This window comes from Phyllostomus hastatus, unplaced genomic scaffold, assembly GCF_019186645.2.
Source record: "Phyllostomus hastatus isolate PE091 unplaced genomic scaffold, TTU_PhHast_1.1 phas_contig_86, whole genome shotgun sequence".
Classification (NCBI taxonomy): domain Eukaryota; kingdom Metazoa; phylum Chordata; class Mammalia; order Chiroptera; family Phyllostomidae; genus Phyllostomus; species Phyllostomus hastatus.
The window spans coordinates 32,164,268-32,189,861 of NW_025333977.1; the positions used below are offsets into that span (position 1 = coordinate 32,164,268).

The 25,594-nt window shown below is 38.8% G+C and overlaps 1 protein-coding gene across 1 annotated transcript in view; it reads left to right on the forward strand.

Moving 5' to 3' along the window:
* KLHL24 (kelch like family member 24) overlaps nucleotides 1-16,146 on the forward strand; it is a 40,134-nt gene extending 23,988 nt beyond the window's left edge. Inside the window, exons 6-9 of the mRNA XM_045851031.1 lie at nucleotides 199-317; nucleotides 4,068-4,256; nucleotides 5,757-5,945; nucleotides 11,177-16,146. Of these exons, the coding sequence (XP_045706987.1) occupies nucleotides 199-317; nucleotides 4,068-4,256; nucleotides 5,757-5,945; nucleotides 11,177-11,377 (698 nt within the window). The 3' untranslated portion in view covers nucleotides 11,378-16,146. The remainder of the gene's footprint in view (nucleotides 1-198; nucleotides 318-4,067; nucleotides 4,257-5,756; nucleotides 5,946-11,176) is intronic.
* Nucleotides 16,147-25,594: the final 9,448 nt, after the last annotated feature.

Sequence of the window (25,594 nt, forward strand, 5' to 3'; positions counted from 1 at the left end):
AATTGGCAAAGTTTACATGTGTTCTGTAGAACTATTTCCCGTAAGCTTTAAGAGGGTCTTTGTTTCATTTATTATGCTGAATTCTCAAATTCTTGGACAGGGTAAATAAATCCCATGTTTTGATTATCTATGCGTTGGTATAGCTCCCTTGGTGATATCTGCATATATTATGGTCTGTGCATTGTTCTGCATTTAAAGGTGGAAGAATCAATGGCCGCGATGTCTGGATTTATAATTCACAGTTAAATATTTGGATCAGAGTTGCTTCTCTCAATAAAGGCAGATGGCGTCACAAAATGGCTGTCCTCCTTGGTAAAGTAAGAGACACCACTTTTTATTACTATTGCTGGTATATTTCCAAAATAAATACCACAGCTGAGTCCTTCATTTCACTCACCCTCTGGGTATTTTGGATTCAAATTATACTTCCTTCCATTTCTAACCTCAGTAGATAAACTGAAGATATAAACAATTTGACACTGTACTTTTGAATGGATATTTTGTTCTCCCAATTTGGAATTCGTAGCAGTACAGCACATTTCTCTTTTCATGCACCACTGAAGTCTAAATGCCTAAGAAGCATTGGAAAATAAAGGCGTTACATCAAGTACAAAAACAGGCCAATGTCTAATCCAAACAGTCTTTTTCCTTTTACTGACTTTGGCAGTCAGGCAGAGATATATTTATCTAGAGTGATGTTATTTTATCTTTTTTTATTCCTACAAGTAGGGACAAAACAAATTTAAAATAAGTGTTAAGATAAATTCACCAATATATTTTAAAGAAAACTTGTTATTGACTGCAGCTAATAAGTATTGTAAAAAATATGTAATTTGGTTCTGAACCATTTGCTGTTTTAGGAACTTGAGAATCACTTGTGGGCTAGTGGTTTCCAAACTTTTGAAAAGCGACTACACCTTTCTTTCTTTAAAAAAAAAAAAAAAAGATTTTATTTATTTGTTTTTTTTTAGAGAGGGAAGGGAGGGAAAAAGAGACAGAGAGAGAGAAATGTGCGGTTGCTGGGGGCCGTGGCCTGCAACCCAGGCATGTGCCCTGACTGGGAATCTAACCTGCGACACTTTGGTTCGCAGCCCACACTCAATTCACTGAGCTACGCCAGCCAGGGCTACAACTTTCTTTTTAAAGTTAAATCTAATATAAAAACCCATTCCATAAAATACATAAAAAAATACAGCAGTTATACCAAGAGCTAACTTGGGCTCTTCAGCTTTTCCCTGCCTCCATCTCTGTCAGCTCCTGGAAAGCCACCTCAAGTTAATGAACAGTCTAAGTAGAAGCAGCATACTTGCCTGCACACGTATTTTTGGCTGGTCCCTTAGTACCCCTTTCTAAAAAGTTTGCTACCTCGTCAACCCTCCTGTGTAGACATTGTAGAGCTACCAGCTGGAAGACAGAACTGCTCTACTCTGAAACGGTAGTGGTGCCGGAACCCTTCCTACCCAGCCTCCCATTGTCCTCCCCTCCTCCACCCCCACAGAGGCTTCTCGAAATGCCTCTCCTGTAGAATACTAGAGCTTCTCGAAGGACAGTTGGAAGCTACTATTAATGTCTAAGGATTTTTTTAATTCCTCAGGATATTGACCTAGTGTGCTGCTGCCGTCAACAAGGTCAATGAAATAATGAGGACCTTGAGATAGATATGATGGAAAGAAAATATTAATAGAATGTTGTCTAAAACCACTGATTTGGCAGTACCTACTATATTATATATAGTTTTGGTAGCTATTCCTCAAGAATGACAAAATATTATTAAAAAGGGATGGCTAAAATAAGGAATTGGAAAGAGATGAGGTCTCACAAAATATAATTATTTAGTCTGGACATACAAAGGTAATGAAAATGATTATGTCTCACATACCGTATATGGATTGGTGAGCACAAATTTATTTGACAAATACTAGTATACCTGACTTGAAGGTACTCAAAACTTGGAATCACTGAGGCAAGACATAAAAGGAATCTTTCCTACCTTACATAGCAAGTACTCAATCCATGGAAACCATTATCCTAAAAATTACAATGTAGGCTGAATTCAAACCTATAAAATTATTTAAATTTATCAAAATGCTCTCTGTAAAAGAACCCTAGGATGGTTTGGAATATAGAATCTTAGCATAGGAAGGAACCTTAGAGAATACTTACTGTAACTTTTTCAATTCATAATGAAACTGAATCCAGAGAGATCAAGTCACTGCCCAAGGTTATTCAGAAAGTTATAAATATAAAGCAAGGGCAAAAGCTCATATTTTATTAAAATAGAGGTATTTTATCTTGATGCTTACTGCATTTTTTAAAGATTTTATTTTATTTATTTTTAGACCAGAGGGGAAAGGAAGGGAGAAAGAGAGGGAGAGAAACATCAACATGTGGTTGCCTCTCGTGCACCCTCTACTGGGGACCTGGCCTGCAACCCAGGCATGTGGCCCGACTGGAAATCGAACCAGTAACCCCCTGCAGGCCCGGCACTCAATCCACTGAGCCATACTAACCAGGGCCATATATTTTTAATTAATGCATGTAGGGAAAATTAAGACTTAGTCTCACATAGGATAGATAAATTGCCCAAGGTCTTAATATTGCCGGTGTCCTATGGGACTTCAAAGGCTATGTCCTAATTGCTCCACTGTACTACAGTTTCCAAATCCCTTCTAAGTGCACAACCTTGACTAAGTCACTTAACCTCTCTGAGCTGCATGGTGTTAGGAAAACAAACCCAGCAACAGATCATTTTAACATAATGTGAGAAAAGCAAGATAGAAATGGCATTGGCTGCTCTGGAAATTTGGAGAAAAATAAAAAAAAGATAAATTATGGACAGACTTTGAAAAATAACAAAACATTTGGCCTTTACCCTTAGGCATTTATTGTTGAACTATTAAAAGGAGTTGGTGAGGTGTTTTAGTAAAATTAATCTGTGGTTTAGAGACCAGGAGATTAATTGAGCCATAAGAAATGACGTGGACCCTGATGGAGGATAATGGCAATGGGAAACAAAAGGAAGGGACAGATGGTAGCAATAACTGTGAAAGAAGACTTAGTAGGTCTTAATAGTTAGTTAGATGCAGAGGGAAGAGTCAGTGGTGACTGTCCTTTAGAACTGTGGATCTCAGTCCTTTCCCTTATTCTACTGCCCAGCCCAGCCCAGCCCAGCCCAGCCCAGCCCATGTGTGTGTGATCTCAGAACTGTGCCAAGCCAACCCTGGGACAGAGAACACAGTGCTCCCTTCCCCTCAGCCTAGCTGCCCTCACTCCCCTTCTGTGCGTATGATTAAAGAGTTATTTTTTTTAATAAAAATGAGAAGTAGGGTCGTTAAACTGGACAGCTCCTTTAGTTAAGTGTCTTGTATGTTTCATGATGTTTAATGGACTATTCTGCATATAAATCATTTGATAAATGGCTCATTGATTAGATCACCTATTACATAAAGGTATTAGTTTGCCCTGTCTTCCTTATATTTGTGAAAAGAAATTATATGTGAAAGCCCTTTGAAAAATACAATGTGGAGTTCATTATGTGCCAGGTAGTTTTCTAGGCACCTGTGGAGACTACAATGAAGAATAAGATAGGCATTATCTCTGAAGATCTCAGTCTAGTAATCCATATCTAATATTTTAGTTTTGTGGCTTTACTTATTATAATATAATATTTTCATCATTCGTGAGTGTGAGCATTCAAGCTAAATCATGTAATTCTCAGCTCAAGCAGTATCATCCCTAAGGAGGTGAAGATTTGTCTTGAGGGAGTAAAAAGATACATAGTTTCATATATAAACCACAGTTATACAGTACATAAACAAATATACAAGTATCTGTAGTATTAAAATTTCATGAGAGGGGGCTATTATGAAAAAAATGTCTGCAAATACTCCTTGGCAGTGGTAAGAGGGTGATAATCTTCTAAAAGTTTCAGAAGCTAAGCTAAATATATTGCAGTTACAGTTATCAAGAGTTCTTTAAAGGGGAGAGATCACTTAATTCTTTAACCAGCTAGTTCAAAATTTAGGCTTTGGGTGATTAAGATTGTTTTCTGTGTATTTTATATGTAGGTGTATGTTGTTGGAGGCTATGATGGGCAGAACAGACTTAGCAGCGTCGAATGTTATGATTCCTTTTCAAATCGATGGACTGAGGTTGCTCCCCTTAAGGAAGCAGTGAGTTCTCCTGCTGTGACTAGCTGTGTGGGCAAATTGTTTGTGATTGGTGGAGGACCTGATGATAATACCTGTTCTGATAAGGTAAGCGACATTCTCTTACAGAAATTACCAGTGACATACACAAGAAGAAAAATACAGAAGGCTTATCAATGAGGTGTGAGGTCCCTTAGTGTAAGGGGCCTTTTAAAAATTGGTACTTCATACCAGTCATTCCTTCATTCCTTTTAACCCAAGGATATGGATCTAACAGTTTGCCCTAAAAAGCATGATCCTATGTTTTTTAAATGAAACTAATCTCAATGTTGAGTTTTTTTTTACATAACTTTTATTTATTTATTTGCTTTTTTTGTTGCTTTTTTTAATTGTTCAAGTATCATTGTCTCCATTTTCTTGCCACCCCTCTCCCCTGCCCCATCCACCCCCACCTCCCACCCTCAATCCTGCCCACTTTGGCTTTGTCCATGGGTCCTTCGTACTGGTTCCTTGATGACCCTTCCCCTTCTTTCCCCCATTACTGCCCTCCCCTGAGATCTCGTACTAAATAAACCATTTTAAACCTTTTACTGCTGTAGTCAACAGAATTGAAAAGTTATTCACACAAAACACAGTTAGGAAGTGAATTAGCAAAGGGTATAAGACACAGTAACTAATTATACTGCTTCCAACTAGGTCATTTTCTACATACTTTAAAGTATTTTTTTAGAACAAACACGAGGAAAGGAACTTCTGTAAAGCAGATAGAGTGGCTCAAAGTCGCCGCAGTCTGTGAACTCCTAAACAAAAGCACTTAGGCCACCCGACATCTCAGAAATACCGTGTTTACTCTGGAAACAAGTATCTAATGCCCACTTGGTTTAGCAATGGGTAACTGAATTTTGTCCATTAATTAATTTTTTTCTAAGTTAACTAACTTCACACAGTGTGGTCAAAACTTACATATTTAAAATTTATTAATTCAGAATTTGTGGTACTTCAAAGCATACTAAGGTTTACTTGTGTTCTTTTGAAGAAAAGACTCTAAAAGTATAAAGAAGTCATATTCAGATTAAAGCATAGTTATGCTATATAACACAATTTTTTTAAGACTCTAAACCAGGGGTGTCCAACCTGTGGCCAGCGGGGGGCCACATGCACCCCAGAATGGCTGTGAATGCGGCCCAACACAAAATCATAAATTTACTTAGAACATTATGAGATTTTTTTGTGTGATTATGTGTCACAACATATTTAATGTGTGGCCCAAGACAACTCTTCTTCTTCCAGTGTGCCCCAGAGATGCCAAAAGGTTAGACACCCCTGCAATGACTGTTAATTTTAATAGAAATAAGTAAAGCAAACTTGGTAGCCATTTTTCCTAGAAGCAGTTTGTGTTCATTACTTTATTCTGCTTGGTAATAATAAATTTGCCTCTCTTGAGGATTTCAAAATTCAGACAGTTCATTATTAAGGTAACCTCCTTTAATTCTGTGAATTAATGGGATTTGACTTTTAATCATGTTTATATATTGGTAGTCTTTTTATTAAGCAAATTTACATTTTTGTTTAGGAATTCTTATTAAATATTTCTGTATATGTTATTAGGTTCAATCTTACGATCCAGAAACCAACTCTTGGCTACTTCGTGCAGCTATTCCAATTGCTAAGAGGTGTATAACAGCTGTATCCTTAAACAACCTGATATATGTTGCTGGTGGACTGACCAAGGCAATATACTGTTACGATCCAGTTGAAGATTACTGGATGCATGTACAGAATACATTCAGCCGGCAGGTAATAGCATAAAACAATCCAAAAGAAAAATGAATCTAGGAGGGACCAAGGACATGACCATTATGAATACACTGTAATTCCACTATTAAAATACTTCAAGTATGCTTGAACTATTTCATAATTTTTTTTAAACTCCACATAAATCATATTATATACCTGTTTCAAATTCCTTCTAAGGAATCGTTCTATTGAAAAAAACTTTTTATCATCCCTCGATGAAGTAGCTATGGCACTTGAGCTGTTGATTTTTTTTCTCCTTGACCTTTCTTAGAATCCTGCTCTAGTCCTTATTTCTCTCTCTTGCATATTTCAAAAGATATGAAATGCTCCCAAAGTGGTTTCTTCTTTCTGTAGTTAGAGGCTAGTTGGTTGGTTGTTTGTTACAGAAGAAAGTGGCCAGGCTGTGCTCAGGTCTTCATCCACACGCTCTGGCCCGTGTCCTCCTGCTCCCTCTCCACCCCTGCTTCTGAAAACAGCCTTCCAAAAAAGACCCTTCGATTCACGGCTCTGCTCTTCTTTCTTCTACCACCAAAATGTGTGATGGTTCTAACGCTGGAAATATGACTCTACCTGTACCATTCTAGAGATCTTGTACCCCCAAAAGACATTACTAATAACCTCCCAGTCTCATTCATATTCTCTTATTTTTTCAACCCAATCCTTTAATACAGGTTTTCCTTGAGCCTCTTTCCACTGCCTTCCTCACAGTTTATGGTCTGTCCCCAAATGATCTCATCTACTGCCCAGGACTCATGACTTCAAATCTTTATCTCCATGAAAGCCTCTCTCCTGTGCTCCAGACTCAAATTTTCAGCTGCTTATTTGGGTATTCCCCAGCAAGCCTACTTTTTCTGTTACCAAATAACCTAGTGAATCAAAAAACTCTCTTTCTCCCTTGTACTCAAAATATTTCTGACACCCGATATGTGGATTTTTCGCACACCAATTACTTTTTCACAGTTTGGGTTTCTTACAATTCAATTCAGTTCTGACACTATCTACCTGGAGTTAGTTTTAGATTCCACAAGTGGAGGGTCTCGGTGCCACTAGAGACCCTTCAATGCCAATCACAAGTTCCAGGTTGTCCTGGGTATTTCTGACCTACTAGCTATAAATTAAGTTTCCCCAAACCCCCTCCTTAGGTTTGATAATTTGCTTGAACAGCTCCCAGAACTGGGGCAACACTTATTTAAGTTTCCTGGTTCAGTATGTGTAAGGGATGTTATAAACTATAAAGGATAGAGATGAACAACCAGATGGAGAGGTATATAGAGTAAGGTCCAGGAGGGTCCAGGAGGGTCCCGGGCGCAGGAGTTTCTGTCCTTATTCCGTTGAGGTTCACTTCCCTCCAGCACACAGATGTGTTCGACATTCCAAAAGCTTTGCAAATCCCACTCGTTGAGGACCACGTTGGCATGGTCAGTTAACAACTCAAAGAGGGGGTGGGGCTGAAAATTCCAAGCTACTCATCATGACTTTGTCTTTCTGGTGGCCAGCCCCCACTCAGGAGCCCACCAAGAGTCACCTCATTAGAACAAAAGATGCTCCTATCACCCAGGAAATTGCAAGGAGTTCAGACGCTCTGGGTCAGAAACTGGGGGCAGAGTCAGTTACATATTTCCTATTATTTCACCGTGAAACTTAATTTCTTAGGTTTTCCTCACTTTTATGTTGAATCAATCTAGATTATCAGTTATGTCTTCAGCATTTCTCCTTTTCCTTTCCATTCCTATTGTTCTAGTTTTTGTTCAAACTCTTAACAGTTCTTACCTAAACTAAAACAAAAATAATCTAGCATTTCTTTCTCTGTTGTCTTGCCTCTCTAACCCATTTTGCCACCAGTTATTTTCCGACAAATGTAATTGTCTCTCCTCTGATCAGAAACCTACTGAATAAAATTCAGAATTCTTCCAGTTCTAGGCCTTCTGTTGGCTAACCTCTGCTTGTCTTTTCAGCTCCACTTCCTGCAGCTCTACCCTAATTATGTTAGTATCTGTTACCTGCATTCACTGTGTAGGTCTTATGTGTTCCTGCCTTGGGTCATACTGTGTCCCCTTGCCCCTCATGCCTTCTCTGCTTGTAATTCTCCTTATCTTTTGGACCACTTCATAGATAAAACACAGTGAGGTTATTCTATTCAGAATTGATCACTCTTTTTTTTTGATTCCTCTCTTTTTTTTTTTTCATTGCATTTATGTCTCTCATATGGCAGTCATATATTACCTTATGGATATAAATGTTTATTTCTATAGTGAAATTAGTCTTTTTGAGAATATTGTTTTTTCTAGCTCATCTCTTATGTATATGGCATTTATTGGTGCTTAGTAAATATGTATTGAATAAGTAAACAAATGAGAGACTAAAGCAACAGAGGGATCTACTTGTAAGACAATCTTACCGTGAGATACATGAGAGATGTAGACTGTAAGGACAATCAGTAGGGCTCAAGTGTAACACAGTTTTTCTAAAGTCATTGCCCTTGATGTATAGTCTCCAATTAGTAATGTATTCAGAGTAACATTGCCTCAACTGGTGAAGCAATGGGATCTTCAGCTTCACGGTACAGAGGGAGTATAGTCTTCTACCCACCTTTTATCACATTTAAGTAAAGTGAATCACATTTCTGTAGCTCAGTGGCTTCTCTTGGAAAGGACAGTCCAGTAGAGGTAAGGTTATATCCCACAACATAAGAACTCGAATTATGGTTACATTCACCAGTGTAACAAGTGTTTACACTTATTTCTAAATTTAATCACAGCTATTTTTATTGGCTTATTATGGTGAATATTTCAATTTTTTAAAAGATTTGGTTTCTTTTTTAGAGAGCAGGGAGGAAGGGAGAAAGAGAGAGAGAGGCATCAATGTGTGAGAGAAACATTGGATTGGTTGCCTCTGGCACACCCCCAGCTGGGAACTTGGCCCACAACCCAGGCCTGTGCCCTGACCATGTGGAACCAGCGACCTTTCAGTTCGCAGGCCAGTGCTTAATCCCTTGAGCCACACCAGCCAGGGCTACAGTGAAAAAATTAAAATATAGCACATCTTCACTAAGAATTACTGTGCCTTTAGGACTTGGCTCTACTGTATGAAACAATAACAGACCTTAGGAAGTTAATTGCCAGCATCTAGCACAATGCAGAACATACAGTGGTTATGCTCTTAACTAAATGACTGAGAAAAAATAACAACAGGATACATGTGACACATTTTCTCCTAATTAAGCAATGAATAACATTGACTTCTGAAATTTCAGGGAAAAAACAGATCAGAATATATTGATTCTATTATAACCAAAACAAATCATTTGAGTTCAAGTCTGGTATTCTATATCAAGTCTATTGAAGCAAACAGTACTGAGATTTCTGGGATTAGCTTTTCTCCCTGGTCTATTCTTACTGCTGGCATTTCTAAGTACACCTATGTACCCATTATTGATAGGCAGATTTTGACCCTTCTCAGTGTTTGCCTACCCTTTTAATGCTTGTCAATGAAAAAGGATAAATCAGCTAATTTCGTGGTAGACAGTTATTTGAGGACAAGGCTACATGTTTTTAAATGCTTAAAATCCTGAATAACAACAAAAGAGCTGAAAAAAAAATTATTTTTTGGCAGTCTGAATGGGCAGAGCCTTTTTCTCTGTCTCCCACCGAGTCAATGATGACCATTTTTAGTATCTTTCTTTGGTAAACTGGGTATTTAAAGTGCTGTTAAAGTTTAGAATAATAAATGAAAAGAAATCTGGTTTTTTTTCTTTATTGTTGGCATTTAAGTTTAAGCATTATAAAAATAATAATTAAGGAGAGGGTTGTGAGTTTTTTCCAACAATATCAGGATTGTGTTTCATTTCAGTCTTAAAATCTAACTTCATGTATTGATAAATTATTCTCCATACTAGCTGCAATTAGTTGTGTAATTCTTACAGAGTAAAATAAACTCTATAACTGATATAAGTAATCTTTTATATGAAAGAATAACTGTTTCAAGGTTCTTTGCTTCATTTAATTCTGAGCATTATTATCTGAAATGATGTGAATAATAAGATCCTATAACTATACAGTGTAAAATCATCAAAGTGACTGTTAGTTTAATAATGTAGGGTAGCTTGTACTTGAAAACTAGTGATGTTGTTTTTGATTGCACTGAGAATTTTTAGACTTTGTAGAAAGACCTCTTTGTAATTTATATGAAAAAAAATCTTTAAAGTTATAGTTTGTCACATATTAGTACAATTCCATGGGTTAAATATTCTGGATAAAAGTTCATCATTCACTGATGATAATCAGGCAAGTCATTCTGGGTATATATGAACTCTAATATAGGCATTTTTAAGTACTCACTAATTTCTTTGGACCTGAAGGTACTATCCTCTGTTATGTAAGTTTGCCAAGATTTCATATATTTCTACAAGAGTGAAATTTATATATTCACAACAGGTCTGGTCAAGTAAAAAGTGTTTATTGTTCTCCTTGGTAGAATCCATCTCACGATTGGTTATGTGGACACAGGACATACTAATATGCAACAACTATCTCAATTAAAGTAAAACATAAATAGAAGACTACTTGGCCTGGAGCATAGGCAGTTCTGTGCAATAGTGAGATAATTTTACTGTGATGTCTTTCTTTAAAGAATCACTCTCATCCTTGCAAGAATGTTTGTTTTATATAATAATTATATTGCTGACAGAGAAGAGTACAATTTAGCTAAGAATTCCATTATGTGGAAAGTTAACTATAAAATGTTATTTGGGAATTTCTATGTCCCAGCCAAGGCCTCTAATAACAGTGCTTTCTTGGTTTAATTATAATTCTTTCTTTCATTCATTTAACTTGTGGGTAATTCCACATAATGAATAATGTTCCAAATCCTTGGTCATATTACAGCCACTTTCTATAATAAAGGAACTTCCTGTAATACGAGAAGAAAGCCAAGCTTTTCAAAGATGTTTTTTTCCCATTATCATTAAGTTAAAACCCTTCTTTCAGTATACCGCCCTCCCTTCACTCCCACACAACCTGGCCCCAATTACTAACATATATTCTATCTTAACACTCGCTTCGCCCACACAAAATCATCACTCACACATGAGCAGGAGTTAGGCCAAAGGGAGCTTATTTCATGTCTCCTTTTGTTGACTATGTTAAAGCATGTCTTATTTTACTTCTCAGCTTGCTACCAAATCTCTTACCTTCAACAGTTAATTTTTTTTTTTTATGTTTTTGGTAAAACAGGAAAACTGTGGTATGTCTGTGTGCAATGGTAAAATATATATCCTGGGTGGAAGACGGGAAAATGGAGAAGCCACGGACACTATTCTCTGTTATGATCCTGCGACGAGCATCATCACAGGGGTGGCTGCAATGCCCAGGCCAGTGTCCTATCACGGCTGCGTGACTATCCACAGATACAATGAGAAAGGCTTTAAGCTCTAAAGCCAGGATGTTTCACCCAAGAAGCCATACCAATCCAAGATGAGATGATTTAAAAGATCCAGAGTAGGAACTTGGCATATCTCCTTTGTGTCATATGCACAAAAAGTAAAAATAATACTTGTGGTGCCTTTCTCCCCAAAATATCAACCTTTCAAACTGTAATAAATCCTTTCCTGTTATTGGAAAGCAAAAAAGGTTTTGGTTGTTATCAAAGGTAGTAGTGATATTGCTTGGGCTTTAAATGTAATGTACCTTTGTAAATATTTGTGAGAAACCTATGAGGAATAGGAAAGAATGTCTGTCTGTGTACCTTGTAGGGATTTGTGAATGGTCTCTTCATTTATGGATGTCTATCTGCAAGACTGTATATTCCTTATTTTGTCATATGTGCCTATAGAAAAGTTCACGACTTAAGGCTTCATTTAGATTGAATCACATAATGCTTAGAATGTGTTCTAAGAAGGAAAAATCAGTTTTAAAAATCTTTGTTACTAAAAATATATCCAAACTGATTAACTTTATCAAAAGGGGTTTTTTTTCTGTAATTGATAAAAATGTGATGACAGCAATTTGAGTAAATACTGAATTACTACTTCATTCTTAGAACTGCTGCATTATATTAAACATTTTTGAGAAAAGGTTGGGAAGGAGGTAGAGAAGCAGATGCCAATAAAATAACAGGTTAGTTCCTAAGAAAAAAGTTATTTAAGATCTGTTGCAGGGAAAATGACTCACTGTGGCTCTTGAAGTATTTGCATATCATCTCTAAATCCTCTAAGGAAGTTCCTTTTCGTGAACCTGGGCAAAGGAGTTGAAATCCATTTTGCAATATTACCTTGTGAAAAACAGGGACAGACTTTCTCCCTAGCCCAGGAGGGTTTGACCTCATTAACATGGTGCTTTGGGTGAGGACCTCTTCCCTGGTTGTCCTACTTTCATGTGAACAGCTAAAAATCCTGGGAGTCTCTACTGTTAAGTTGCCTTTAAAGGATAAACCAGGGACTAACTAGCTCAATGGGTCCATTTTTCTTTTAAAAGTAACTGTCTGAATAAACTAACAGCAGTAGTTAAAGTCTTCTAAGAGAAATCTCTCATTTGGTACCATGGATCAACATTCTCAAGCTTCTATACAACAAATTGCCTTTCCTAGATTTTTCAACTCCAGTTTACAGAGCTTACTAGTTCTCAGACATGAATTTAAAGGTTTTTTTCTTCAGCAAATGGAGTAGCAGGACCTGCTGCATAAGTGACTGTTATATCTGAGTGGACTGATACAATTTACAACATTTTAGGGCTATTCCAGATAGCCTGCTATATATTTCAACTTCCTGGGCACTATTGACATCTCACATTATAATTAATATACTCCTTGTCATAGGAGAGGTGATGCAAATATGTGATTATAGTGTCATCACAGATCTGTTGAAGTCAAGATAGTACTCAAAAACTTAACATGGATGAACTTTTTAATCCTAGAATGATAGAAGATTTCAAGTAAACTATACGGCATCAGCTTGAACCCTTAGCTGGGATACTTGGTTGGAATCTGAATTCTGAGGAAAACTAAAAAAATTTACAAATTTTTAGGGAATTTTTACTTTTCAGATCATAATTTTTAATGTTATATACCTTTTTGTAATAACTATCAGAGCAATTCTGAAAACAATTTTCTGTCGCTTTAGTTGAAAGACCATTAGATGTATAACTAGGATACTTGTATTAGTTTTTGAGAAAGCATCTACTTTTGCATTATACCTTTTGTGTAGGACCTATTTAGTTTAGAAATTCTTTTCGGTAAATGAGACAATGTATGAGAAAAGTGTAAATGCTTAGGGTTATACAAATGATACTTGTTACTTTATGTTTATTTGTAAGATCATGCCTGTTCATAAACACAGGCATTTCACATAAAAAATATTTTCTCAAGGTAACTTGTATTCTAGTAGTTTTGTCTATTGTAAAAGTACATTAACTATTGTATTTTGTTATTCATTTATTTTTAATATCCATGTGTTCATTGTAGTAATTTGAAATGAAATTCAATAGAACAGAATTTGTTTAAACATAGACCTCATACCAATATTGTTTCATTTTTTCTCTCTACATAATTTAAAAATTAAGTTGGCCACCAAGAACTTGGCTTGAATATTAGGAAATTAAAGAACTACTTTTTAAGTTACACAAATGATATTTTAATTTCCTTTCATTATTTATCTTCCTTTATTCATTTTTGGTAAATAATGATGTTGTCGTTGATAAAATAGAAAAGAATCTTAGGATACAATTAGTATCAAAAGGGTTCTATCAGCCAACTTGGTGTCAGATTATATTCGTACTGTCATCACATAGTTGACAGGTTTTTCTTTTGATAGTCATGCTCACAGAAGCCTTTGGCTTAGTGTGTATGTATGTGCTTGTGTGTATATGTAGATAGGTAGTATGCTCACGTACACACCTGTATAGACACCAAGAATTGTATCCATTTGTAATGATGAGAAAAAAAGCATGTGAGTTAAAAATTAATTCACCTTATTAAATTCAATTTCAAAAAATTTATTTGGGCATTTCTAGAATACTTTTTTACATTTAAAAGTACATGATGAGTATTAGTATGATGACTTGTATACAGTCAGAATCTATATATCATACATACAGTTTTACGAGGTCAGAAAACAAATTGGAGGTGGAGATGATTTGCTAAACCTACTCAATGGAAAGGGACTAGAAGGCTGTGTTTTGTGGATCAACAGAAAAGTAGTTTCTTCTTTCATGAACTTTCATCTTTCTCCTTGTGTTCTTGTATGTGAGTGAACTATTGAGTGGCCTAACTGTCGCCACCGAAGACCTTTCTCTTATACTCTGATCTTCCCCTGACTTCACTGCAGAGGTCTGACATGGTAGCCTATTGGATTTTAAGTAACTTTTTTTTCCCAGGTGACTGAAATGTAGGTATTTACTCCATTTAAAGCAGGTGTTAAGAAAAATGATGTAAATACTCAGGGAGGGTATTAAGTTATTTTGCTTACTTGGGGGGGCGGTTTAAAGTGTCATAACTTAATAACCTTCAGTTCATGATTTTAGAGTAAATTTAATTGGTAAAGACTTCACACATGGCAGTGGTTGAACATTCTTTTATATTTAGGAAGATGAAAATGTTTTGTGGACTGATACATTTTCTTAGTGAATATGAATTGTTTATGTATCTCTACTGTCAACACCCTTTTTGAAACTCAGGAAAGACAAAGGTTCAATTATACTACTTTTGTCAATATGCAAACCAGGTGTGTTTTGTTTTCTTCCTGTTGTCTGGATATGGCAATAGACTTTTTAATTGCTGTGAGAACCCATACATGAGAAAGGGAGGGGTTGAATTGTTTGTGTGTGCCTGTTGTGTCTTGAGATTTAAATGTGGAAAGGACATCTACTCCAGACTGTATTTTCAAAGAGGAAAGATTGCTGTTTACGTGGTGCCAAGTGTTAAGATAACGTCTATTAAAGGCTTCCTATGGACTGCCTTTATTTTAGTAAACTCAAGACACCATTTAACCTCAACATAATTTTGGCCTTATTAGAATTTGTTGTGTGTTATATTGAAAGGCAGGTTTACATCACCTCACTCCATTATTCTTTTTAGTTAAATATATTCACTATAACATGTAACCAGGATGAGGCAATTTGGTTGACCTTTAAGGCAGCAGGTTTGAGCAGCCAGCTATACGTACCATCCTGTCTAATGCTAGACACCCGAAACCACTTGAGCCAGGAGTGTGCATTGATAATTCCAGAGACATTTTCAACGTACTTCAAACATTGGAATGTTTTACATTTGTGTGATTGACTTAAATTTACTTAGTGCTAAAGATCATCATAAATAATTTTTTTAAATAACAATAGTCATAACTTATTTTATATATTGTCCCAAAGAAAAGAATTTTAATTGTTTTAAAAAGAACGGCATCTGAATTTGTGCCTTACATTCTCTAGTGCTATTTCAACTTTTTCAATCTAAATAAAACTTACCTTAGAAAAGTTTCATAACTTGTTTCCTTTTGAGTAAATAAACATCTTAATTTTTTCATTTCAGTCCTTAAATTTTTTAATTAGCATCAATTGGATGGTTGCTTGGCCAAATGAGAATGTGAAGAAAAGTTGTTGGCCTTTGGAGTTTTATTATTAGATTTTTTGTTGAGGTTGGATTTTTTTGGTGGGGGTGGGTTGGTGCTTTTTAAGATATTCAGAAAAACATCCATCTTACATTGATTAATAAGGTAAACATCACTTGCATTATCTACATTTAATATCAAAAAAGTAAATCTATTTATGTTCCATTATGTACTATTTTTTCTCTATAGACTTTTTTAATTAACTTTCCTGGAAAAGTTCCTACTCTTCCTTTTCCCATCACCACTCCCATGGTTTCTTTATTTAAATTTTCGTTGAAAGTTTCTGGAACTGAGACAACACAATTACAGAGTTGAACAGAAGTATAATATGCTTTAGACTCTAAAGCATATTATCAAGTTTATTACTTAGCATAGACCTGTGGCAGCCAAGTGTCATTTGCCTTCAGTTAGAGCGTCTAGAGTCTTCACAGTGGGAAGGGGCGGGGAAGGCTTCGTATTTTTTTTTCTCAATCCAGTTGTAGCACATTAATACTTACATGTTTTGTTTAAATATACTCTGTGCATAGCATTTTTTTAAAGTTGTATCTAATAAAATGTCTTTTAACCATTATTACTTGACTTATGGTTATATTAAATTTTGTTTACCAAAAATTTGTTGTTCTGTTTTATTTTAAATATATCCAAGTGGTTGTGGGGAAAAGGGATGGGGGAAAATACATATTAATATATGTGAGCCCTGGCTGGTATGGCTCAGTGGATTGAGCACCGGCCTGAGGACCGAAGGTTCGCTGGTTCACTTTCTGGTCAGGGCACAGGCCTGGGTTGTAGTCTGGGCCCCCCATTGGGGGTGTGCGAGAGGCAACTGATGTTTCTCTCACACACTGGTGTTTCTTTCTCTCTCTTTCTCCCTCCCCCCTCTACAAATAAAATCTTTTTAAAAATAATATATGTATAAGCCCTGGCTGGCGTAGCTCAATAAAGTAAATTAGAAGGATAACATATTGGAAAACCCCATGAACAGTGGGTAAAGAATAGAAGCCTCTTGTATTTTAAATTTTCTCTTTAAAAAATCACCTATACTTTTATATGAATGAGGGGAAAATGGGCTATACTTGCCTTCTGCTTCTCTACTGGTTTTTAAGAGACAGATAATCAAAAGGTTGGTTTCCTCCTAATTTTGTTGAGGTCTTTTTAAATTTTTTACAATGTTTGATACCTTTAGGGGACCTTGCTGGCTAGAGATAAATTGCCCCTCTCAAGACTAGTTACCGTAATTTCTAGAGAGAGTAAACAACTTGTCAGTGAGCGTACCTTTCACATACAAACCAACCAGTCCCGTGTCCATACCTCCCGACCACCTCCTCTAACTCACACACCAAGCCATTCCCCAGCCCTAAATCATCCTGGGGCCTGGTAGCAGAAAACAGACTGGTCCCTGTGTCCCGAGACCCACCAGAATTATTTGCACTGGTCAATACTGAGCTGTTTACCCAGCCCGGCCTTGACTTTCCCATGGAAACCCCAATGAAAGCCTCTGGCCTGTGCTTTCCCTTCGTTTCTTTCTGTCTCCTGACTAACACTGGTACTTCCCATGATCCCTGTGTGGTGTGCCATGCCGCTTGTTTCTGGGAGCTCTGCAACAGACTTGTGTCAATGGCACTGCTTCACATCACTCCACTGATTAAACACACACCATGGATGCGGGTCAAGATGGAGGCACCTCGCCTCCTCAAACAACTACAGAAAAATTACAACTAAACCACAAAACAAGTATCACTCAGAGTTGTCAGGAAATCAAGCTGTATGGAAGACCAACAACCTAGGATTTAAAGAAGCCATAAAAGAAGAAAAGAAAAAGCCATATTCATCCAGATGGGTAGGAGGCGCAGAGAGATGAAGAGGCATGGCAGAGTGGCATAGAGCAGCACAGAGATGCAGAACAGGTGGTCCCATATCCACGTGAGGTAGATAAAAATTGGGAGGGATACCTCAGGAGCGAGGGATCCCAGCCCCAGACCAGAATACCTAGCCCAGGGTTCCATTGCCAGGAAGGTAAGTCCCCATAACTTCTGGCTGTAAGCATCAGTGGGGTTTGGGGTGGTGGAAAAAACTGCAAGATTCTTCAGAGGCTCCCCTTAAAGGGCCCAGAAGGTACTTGGGACTTTAACTCCTTCTGTGATTCAGCATCAGGGCAACAGCTGGAAGGGAACCAGTGGCATATAGGGAGAAACTGAAGTGAATGGCATTAAGGTGAGTGCTGAGAGTTTCCTCCCAGGCCAAGCTCCAGAGGCCAGGCAGCGGCACTGTCTTCTCTCCAAGCCCTCCCCCACACAGAAGAACCACAGAGCCGGAACACGGGTTGCCCTGCCCTGGCAATTACCTAAGGCTCCACCCCATACAACTCAGGTGCACTTTTCTATAGTAGGCCACGCTGTTAAGACAGGGAGTCAAAGCAGCTCTATCCAATACACAGAAACAAACACAGGGAGGCTGCCAAATTGAGGAGACAAAGAAATATGGCCCAAGTGAAAGAACAGAACAAAACTCCAGAAAAAGAACTAAACAAAATGGAGATAAGCAACCTATCAGATGCAGAGTTCAAAACACTGGTTATCAGGATGCTCAAGGAACTCATTTGGTAATTCAACAGCATAAAAAAAAACCCAGGCAGAAATAAAGGTTACATTAAGTAAAATAAAAATCTACAGGGAACCAACAGTGGAGTGGATAAAGCCAAGAATTAAGTCAACAGTTTGGAACACAAGGAAGAAAAACACTCAAATCAGAACAGCAAGAAGAAAAAAGAATTAAAAAAAAATGAGAAGAGTACTCACCACCCCCTGGAGTACTCCACAGTCTTCTCTTTTGTTATCAGCAGTTACCAGTAATTCTGCCTTCTCCTTTAAAGACTTAAAGGATATAAAGTAGAATGTCTCTCAACATCTTGCCCCACCCATCCTTACTTCCTGACCTCTGTCCATGACTTAGGTGTCTCTTCTCCATCTAAACTCTGAATCCCCCTTATTTGGCATCTTAGGGACTTACCCCATATCTCCTTCTCTGATTTTCAGCCTCTCTGTGAACGGTTTCCCATAGTCTCGCTCATCTTTAAAATAGTTTCTGCAGCCCTAGGTTCCCTTCTAACTCCACCCTCTTAAAAAAAAAAAAAGGCTCCCCTTTGCCTCTCTTCTTAATATACTGCACTCTGGCTCACATACTCATATTGCTACAGAAATCATCCATGTCAAGAGCACTAATTACATCTCTGTTGCTAAATTCAAAATTCTTACCTTATTTAGACCTGGCCAGTTAGCTCAGTTGGTTAGAGCGATGTCCCAATACACCAAGGTTGTGGGCTGGATCCCTGGTCAGGGCACATATAAAAATCAACCAATGAATGCCTAAATAAGTAGAACAAGAAATCAGTGTTTCTCTCTCTCCCCCACCCCCACCTAAAATCAATTAATAAAAAAAACAAAAACAAAACAAATTACCTTATAAACTTTCTGCAAATTTGATGGTCTTGATTACATTTTTTGTATGTTGGCTATAGTTACACTTTTCTTTTACTTCTTTTTTATGGGTCCTCCCTCATTCCTAAATCCTCAGTCATCACGCTTTCTTCTCACCCTGCAGATAATTATTGTGTGTAACTTTATCCACTTCTATGGATCCAATTATGACTGTATTTGATGACTCCTAAATAAATCAGTCAAGATACTTGACACACACAACAATGATCTTTACTCAAAAAACATCTTGATAGCATATCCATGCGCATCTACTATAACCGCTAATGAATTTAGCTTTACCTCTCTTACTGGTTGATCAGAGAATCCCTGGTGGAAACAATCATTTGGTTGACACTTTAGCTTCTATATCTGGTTGGCTGTGAAGGGCCAGGGAGAGAGATCTGAATTTTTTAGGGAGAGGAAAACTTTGTTTCTTGTCAAAGAATTCCCCAAATCCTGGGTGAGGAAGCAGGTGAGGAGGAATGCTTCATGGGCTGATCCATGTCCATGGCTTCCTTCTGCTGGAACGCCTGGCCTGTAGCTGTCGCCCACATTCTCGGAGACAGCTAGGGTTTATTTCCTCAGGGCAGCTTTTGTGAGCACCCTCTGTCCACCCGGTCTGAGTGAGATGAGCTCTTGTGCGCTTCCATTACCCACTTTGCATAGCTCTGTCAGCACACTGTTCTGTTCGCTTTACTCTACCTCTCTCCCCCAGGTTACTGTACTCTTCAAGGTCAGGTGAGATCCAAGAGGCTCCAGCCCAGAATCCAGTTCAAATGAAAAAATCAGCTGGGGTAAGGTGCCTTAGTGGATAGTTTTGGAAAGCTTGAGTTCACTAGAAAAAGAGAAGAAACAGAAAATGGCTAGAAAGGAGAGTGTGAATGACAAATGGCCTATTTCAAATTTGCCTAGAACTGAAAAGTCTCATCAATATTTGTTAAATCAAATTTTTAGTGATTTCCTGGCATCTTACATAATAGATAGTGACTTTCCTTGGCCTCATTGTCAGGTTTTGGGTTTCTGTCTAAATTTAGGTTCAGTAGCAACCCTCTCCTTGCATCTGAGTCTAGCTCAAATGCTACCTTATCTATGAAACCTTTCCTGATTCCCCAAATGGATTTATTTTTCACTCATTGAAGGCAAGGACCAAATCTTTTTCATCCTAACTCTATCCCTAAGACCTGGCAAAATGCCTGGTACAGAGTAGGTAATGAAATATTTATTTGACTGATAATCACTATGGGAAACAGAAGGGGTATTGGGGGTGGGGAGAAGGAACAGGCAAGTTATAAAGCCTCCAAAGTCCTTTAGTGACCCCTGGTTTGGTTCACAGCTATTGCCTCTCTTGTTATGCTAAGTAGAAGTCCTAATGAATTTCAGCCCAATCTTTTATTCCTGACCAGGAAATCTGCTTGCTGTACTATTATTACAGATCTTCATACAGAGTATTGCAATCATCCACAGGTCTGTTTCCCTAGACCTATGGATGTTATGTAGACCCATTATGTTATACGCAAATAACAGAAAGCCTGAACACAAATTGTTTAAACAATAAACATTATTTTTCCTACATAGCGAGGTAGCAGTCCAGGCCTGGTGCAAAAGCTCAATGCTATCCCTACAGAGCCAGGCTCCTGCTTTCTTTCTGCCCCCCCGTTTTTACCGTGTTGGCTGGTAATCTCACAGTTGAAGGCAGGCTGCTGTGTCTTCAGGCATCACATTCAAATTCAAGGTAGGAAGAAGGGAACAGAGGGACAAAGGTAGAACTGGCTACAACCCTCCACTTTGTTTGAGAGTCTCTTTATTCATTGTGTGGCAGGATAGTAAGAAGCTAGGAAAATCCCTTGGCAAGTGGTGTGGGAAACTGAGACAGATAGATGCCCTGACCTTTTATTCCCCTGGAGATAACATCCAGGCCTCAGTTGTATTTTCAGCTCCAGCCCCAGAAAACCAGGCAGGGGACCCTAGGACAAGCTGCAATGACTAATGACCTCCTGCCCTGGCGCTGGCCAATCAGTAGAGACCATGACCCTGAGAGGGCACATCTGTTAAAACAGATGAATACTCTACTGAGATCTCCCCTAAAACCTCCCCTAAACTCCCGGCCTTTAAAACCCCTCAATGCCAAGGACCTTGCACAAGCTCTCCCACCAAGGAGCATGCCCGCACCTTTCCCTTCCCCCTCGGCTTCCCCCAGCAGGCGTGTATCTCCTAAACTCTAAGGATCCCCAGGAGGCTTCAGCCAGCAGAGCAGTGGGCAGCAGCAGCTCATCCCAGACTAACGCCCTGAACCTGTCTCCAAGGTCCCCTATTCTCTTGCTTTTCACTGAGCTGGCAGCAGCCCTGCTTTAGCTCACTTCTTTCCCATAACATTTCTAGGGAGCCAAAGCAGCCCCACTGAGACTCTCTCCTATTGCTTCTGCTATACTAGGCCCTTCCTTGTTTTACTGTCCCCAGCTTTAATAAACATACTCTCAAAATGACCTGGACTCCTGTTGTGAAACCTTTCCTGCATGGAGCCAAGAACCCACACGCTGCTGGCAGAGTCCAGGGCGGCTCCGCTCAGGGCCAGGTCCCCTTTCCAGTAACAATCGATCTTGTGGTTTTATCTTCCAACCAGAACTAAGCGAGTCACTCCTGGCTGCAAAAGAAAGGTAGGAAATTAAGTGTTTAATTTTCCAGCTTCTATAAAAGAAGGTAGGGGAGGAAGAGTGGGGAATAGATGTGAAGTCTGCCAAGCTGCTGTGTATGCCATCTCTGGAAGGAGAGTTATCAGAGAGACAGAGATGGAGTGATGGAAGCGGGAGACGAGAGACACAGCTTCTTACCCTTACATTGTTGCATAAATAAATCCTTTATACAAATATAAATGTCAACATTGTATAAGCAGTATACAAGTAAGGGTCAAAACAAGTTTTTCCAGCTTTCATCCCCATGTTATCATTTGTTTTTGTTTTTTACTGTAAAACAGACTGCCTGCATTTGGAGCCATGAAGACCCACACTCCTTCCACACAGAAACTCTGACTACTCAAACTCTTCACTTGGTCTGATCTACAACGAGTAGAAAATAAAAGCCGCAGGGCTGTGGCCGGGCAGCTCAGTTGGTCAGAGTGCCGTACTGATGCGCCAAGGCTGTGGCTCTGATCTCCTGTCAGGGCACATACAGAAAGCAACCAACGAATGCATATGTAAGTGGAAAAATAAACTGATGTTTCTTTCTTTCTCTCTCTCAAAACAATTTTTTAAAAGATTTTATTTACTTATTTTTAGAGAGAGGGGAAGGGAGGGAGAAAGAGAGGGAGAGAAACATTAATCAGTTGACTCTCGCACACCCCCAATTAGGGACCTGGCCTGAAACCCATGCATGTGCCCTGACTGGATATCGAACTGGTGACCTTTCAGTTTGCAGGACGGCACTCACTGAGCCACACCAGCCAGGGCTCAAAACAATTTTTTTTTTAACTTAAAAGAAAATAAAGCAGCAGGGAACATTCCCTGACAGGTTTTCCTCCTTTTGTTCCTTTTACAATGTGAGCCATTCTTCTCCAGGCATATTTATGACTGTTCTGACATCACTGCCACTCAGCTGGGGAACACTAGACCTGGATGGATTTACTCTGAACATGTGAATAAAGCATTCTGCAGGAATAGAAGGAGAAACATCATGGTCATACAAAGTATGAGTTCGGAGATGTTTGGAGAATAAAGTTATTACACAGGTGCTATGTTTTACTCCCAAGGTCAAGTTACAGAACACTGTTCATCTCAAATAAAATCCCCTGGACACTTCCACTGGAGGAGTCTGAGAACTGAGTATGGGGCGACGTCCCGCAGTCTGCCATTGGGTGTCCCACTGTGAAGGCAGAAAACCACTTCTAACGTCAGGGGCAGCAGGATAGCACTCTGGGCAGTAACTGATTTTTGAAACTGGATATATGCAACATTATGGGTTCAGGCTCAGCTTAGGCTACTGAGTGGTCTCTTTACTTTATTTGGGAATGAAGGCTATTTACAGTCAGGACTGTACCTCTTGACTAAGGGCATTTGGGGGCAGTTCTAGAACAGATGGATCAGTAACTAGGAAGCTAAGAGAAGATCATGATAGAAGCTAGCAGAGGAAAATACAAGTAAATACCATCAAAGAAATTAAAGGTTATAAAAAATTCTGTCAACTAATATAAATAAGCTCAGCACTAGTGTCATTTATCTTTCATAACACAGAACTGCCGTGTGGGAGTCCAATTTTAAAACAAGTGAAAATATCTCAACATTATACTAACTGGACACCTAAAAGCTGATTACATATATAAGGAAATGTAACCAGATTAAAATAAAAAGTCTTCAGTTTTTAGAAATTTGACCCAGAAGTTTAATTGAATTATTTTTGTACATTCCCCTTTTTACATTGTCTAAATTCTACCAGAAACAACTCAAATTATAGCTGGAATTTTATTTTTATTTTACCTTAACTTTACAAGGAATTTTTAGACATTTTTAGCCTATGCCCAGAGGCCTCTTTAAAAATATATATTTTTATTTATTTATTTTTTTTAGAAGGGAAAGAGAAAGAAAGGGAGAGAAACATCAATGTGTGGTTGCCTCTTGAGCACCCCCCACTGGGGACCTTGCCAGCAATGGAAGCATATGCCCTGACTGGGAATTGAACCTACAACCCTTTAGTTTGCAGGCCAGCATTCAATCCACTGAGCCACATCAGCCAGAGTCAGAGGCCTCTTTTTTTAAACAATTTTATTAATACACCTTTTTGCTATGAACATTCCTGTTCAAATTTTGTGGGGCACATGCTTTCACTTCAGGTATTCGCCTAGGAGTTAACTGCCAGATCACACGGTGATCTGAAGGTGGCAAACTATAATGGTGGGGAGTTGTAATCTCACCCCACCATTCTTTTGACATTGTTTCTGTAAGTGTTGACTCTGACTAATATTTAGCTTGTAGATAAACGGCATGTTTGTGTAAGAATTCTAGGAACTAACTTCAAAAGACACTAACTCCAACCTTCAGTCCTTCTAGATCCACATTTGCTGACCTCCAAACATAAAACCAGGATGATGAAAGCCCGGATGATGCTCACTGGGCCATTGCTTGACCAGTTTTGAAGTCCTTATCAGAATGGACTGTGCTAGTCTGGATATAGAGAACTTTCCAACCCCTGCCCCTTGGAGTCTTTGTGTTTGTTTGTTTGTTTGTTTGTTTGTTTGTTTTTAGAGGGAGGGGAAGGGGAGAAGAAAGAAAGGAAGAGAAACATCAATGTGTGGTTGCCTCTTGTGCACCCCCTACTGGGGGTACAACTTGAGTCACAACCCAGGCATGTGCCCTGACTGGGAATCGAACTGGCAACTGTTTGGTTCACAGGCCAGTGCTCAATCCAGTGAGGCTCCCTTGAAGTCTTTATTCTGCTTTCCCTCTCCCTTTTTATAAAAATCTCTGCCTTCACTGAGATGGTAAGATGTGCTTTGAGACAAGGCCCCCCATCTATCCAGATTACTGGCATCTGAACAAACCACTTTCCTTCTCTTCAGTACCTGTCTCACAAATTTCACTTTCCTTGTGGCAGGGACTCGAACCTGCATTTGATTATAGTAACTCTGTGGAACTGCTAAGCTGTTTGCTAAAGTGGCTATACCATCAGCAATATATGAGAGGTCCAATTTCTTCACATCCTGAGGCTTCATTTTTGTATGAAACTGCGGTAGGGAAAAAAAGGGGGGTTCTATGGAAAGTAATTTCACAGGGTGATCTGATCATGAATTTCTAACTGGGGAGGTCATGGTGGGTAGTCATGCCCAAAGCATATAACTTCTTTAGAGAAAGATATTAAGCCATTGCACATGTAACATCCCTTTGAAATATCAGAAGTAATACCCCTCAAAATGTGTATTAACCCTCAGGAGAGCACATAACATTGTTCACTATCCTATAGTCCAAACCCCACTTTGCTTTCTTCTACCTTCCTATACCCCCTTTTTAATTTCAAATGCATAGAAGAAATTATAAAACTGGCATTTATTCTGTGACACATTTGAGATCTTACTCCCCAGCATACATCATCAGTTTGGCTCCAATAAGGTTGTTAAAAATTCTCTACAGTCCTAGCTAGTGTGGTTCGGTGGGTTGAGCACCAGCCTGTGAACCAAAGGGTTGCCAGTTCAATTCCCAGTTGGGGTACATGCCCAGATTGTGGGCCAGGTCCCAGTTGGCGGGGGGAGGGGGCGGGGTGTGAGAGGCAACCAGTCCATGTTTCTCTCTGACCTTGATGTTTCTCTGTCGGGAACTGCCCTGCCTGGTTTCAGAAGCTGTAGCCCACCATGACTAAGGCTGAGTGAAGAGATCTTGAGACCGTAAGCCACTTAGGAGACAAAGCTTATCTTCCTGACAGGGGTGCTGCCTCTGCCCCCTTTTACTTCACCCTGCTTGGCCCTGGGTGGATAACTGGTTAGCCAATGACAGGTAAGATTCCTCAAGGGAAGGATGACCTAAGACAAGTATGGTTGTGAAGGGGCCCTCAGGGTAGGACTTGGGGGCTATAGAAAAAGGGGGTGATGGACCCTCATCCCT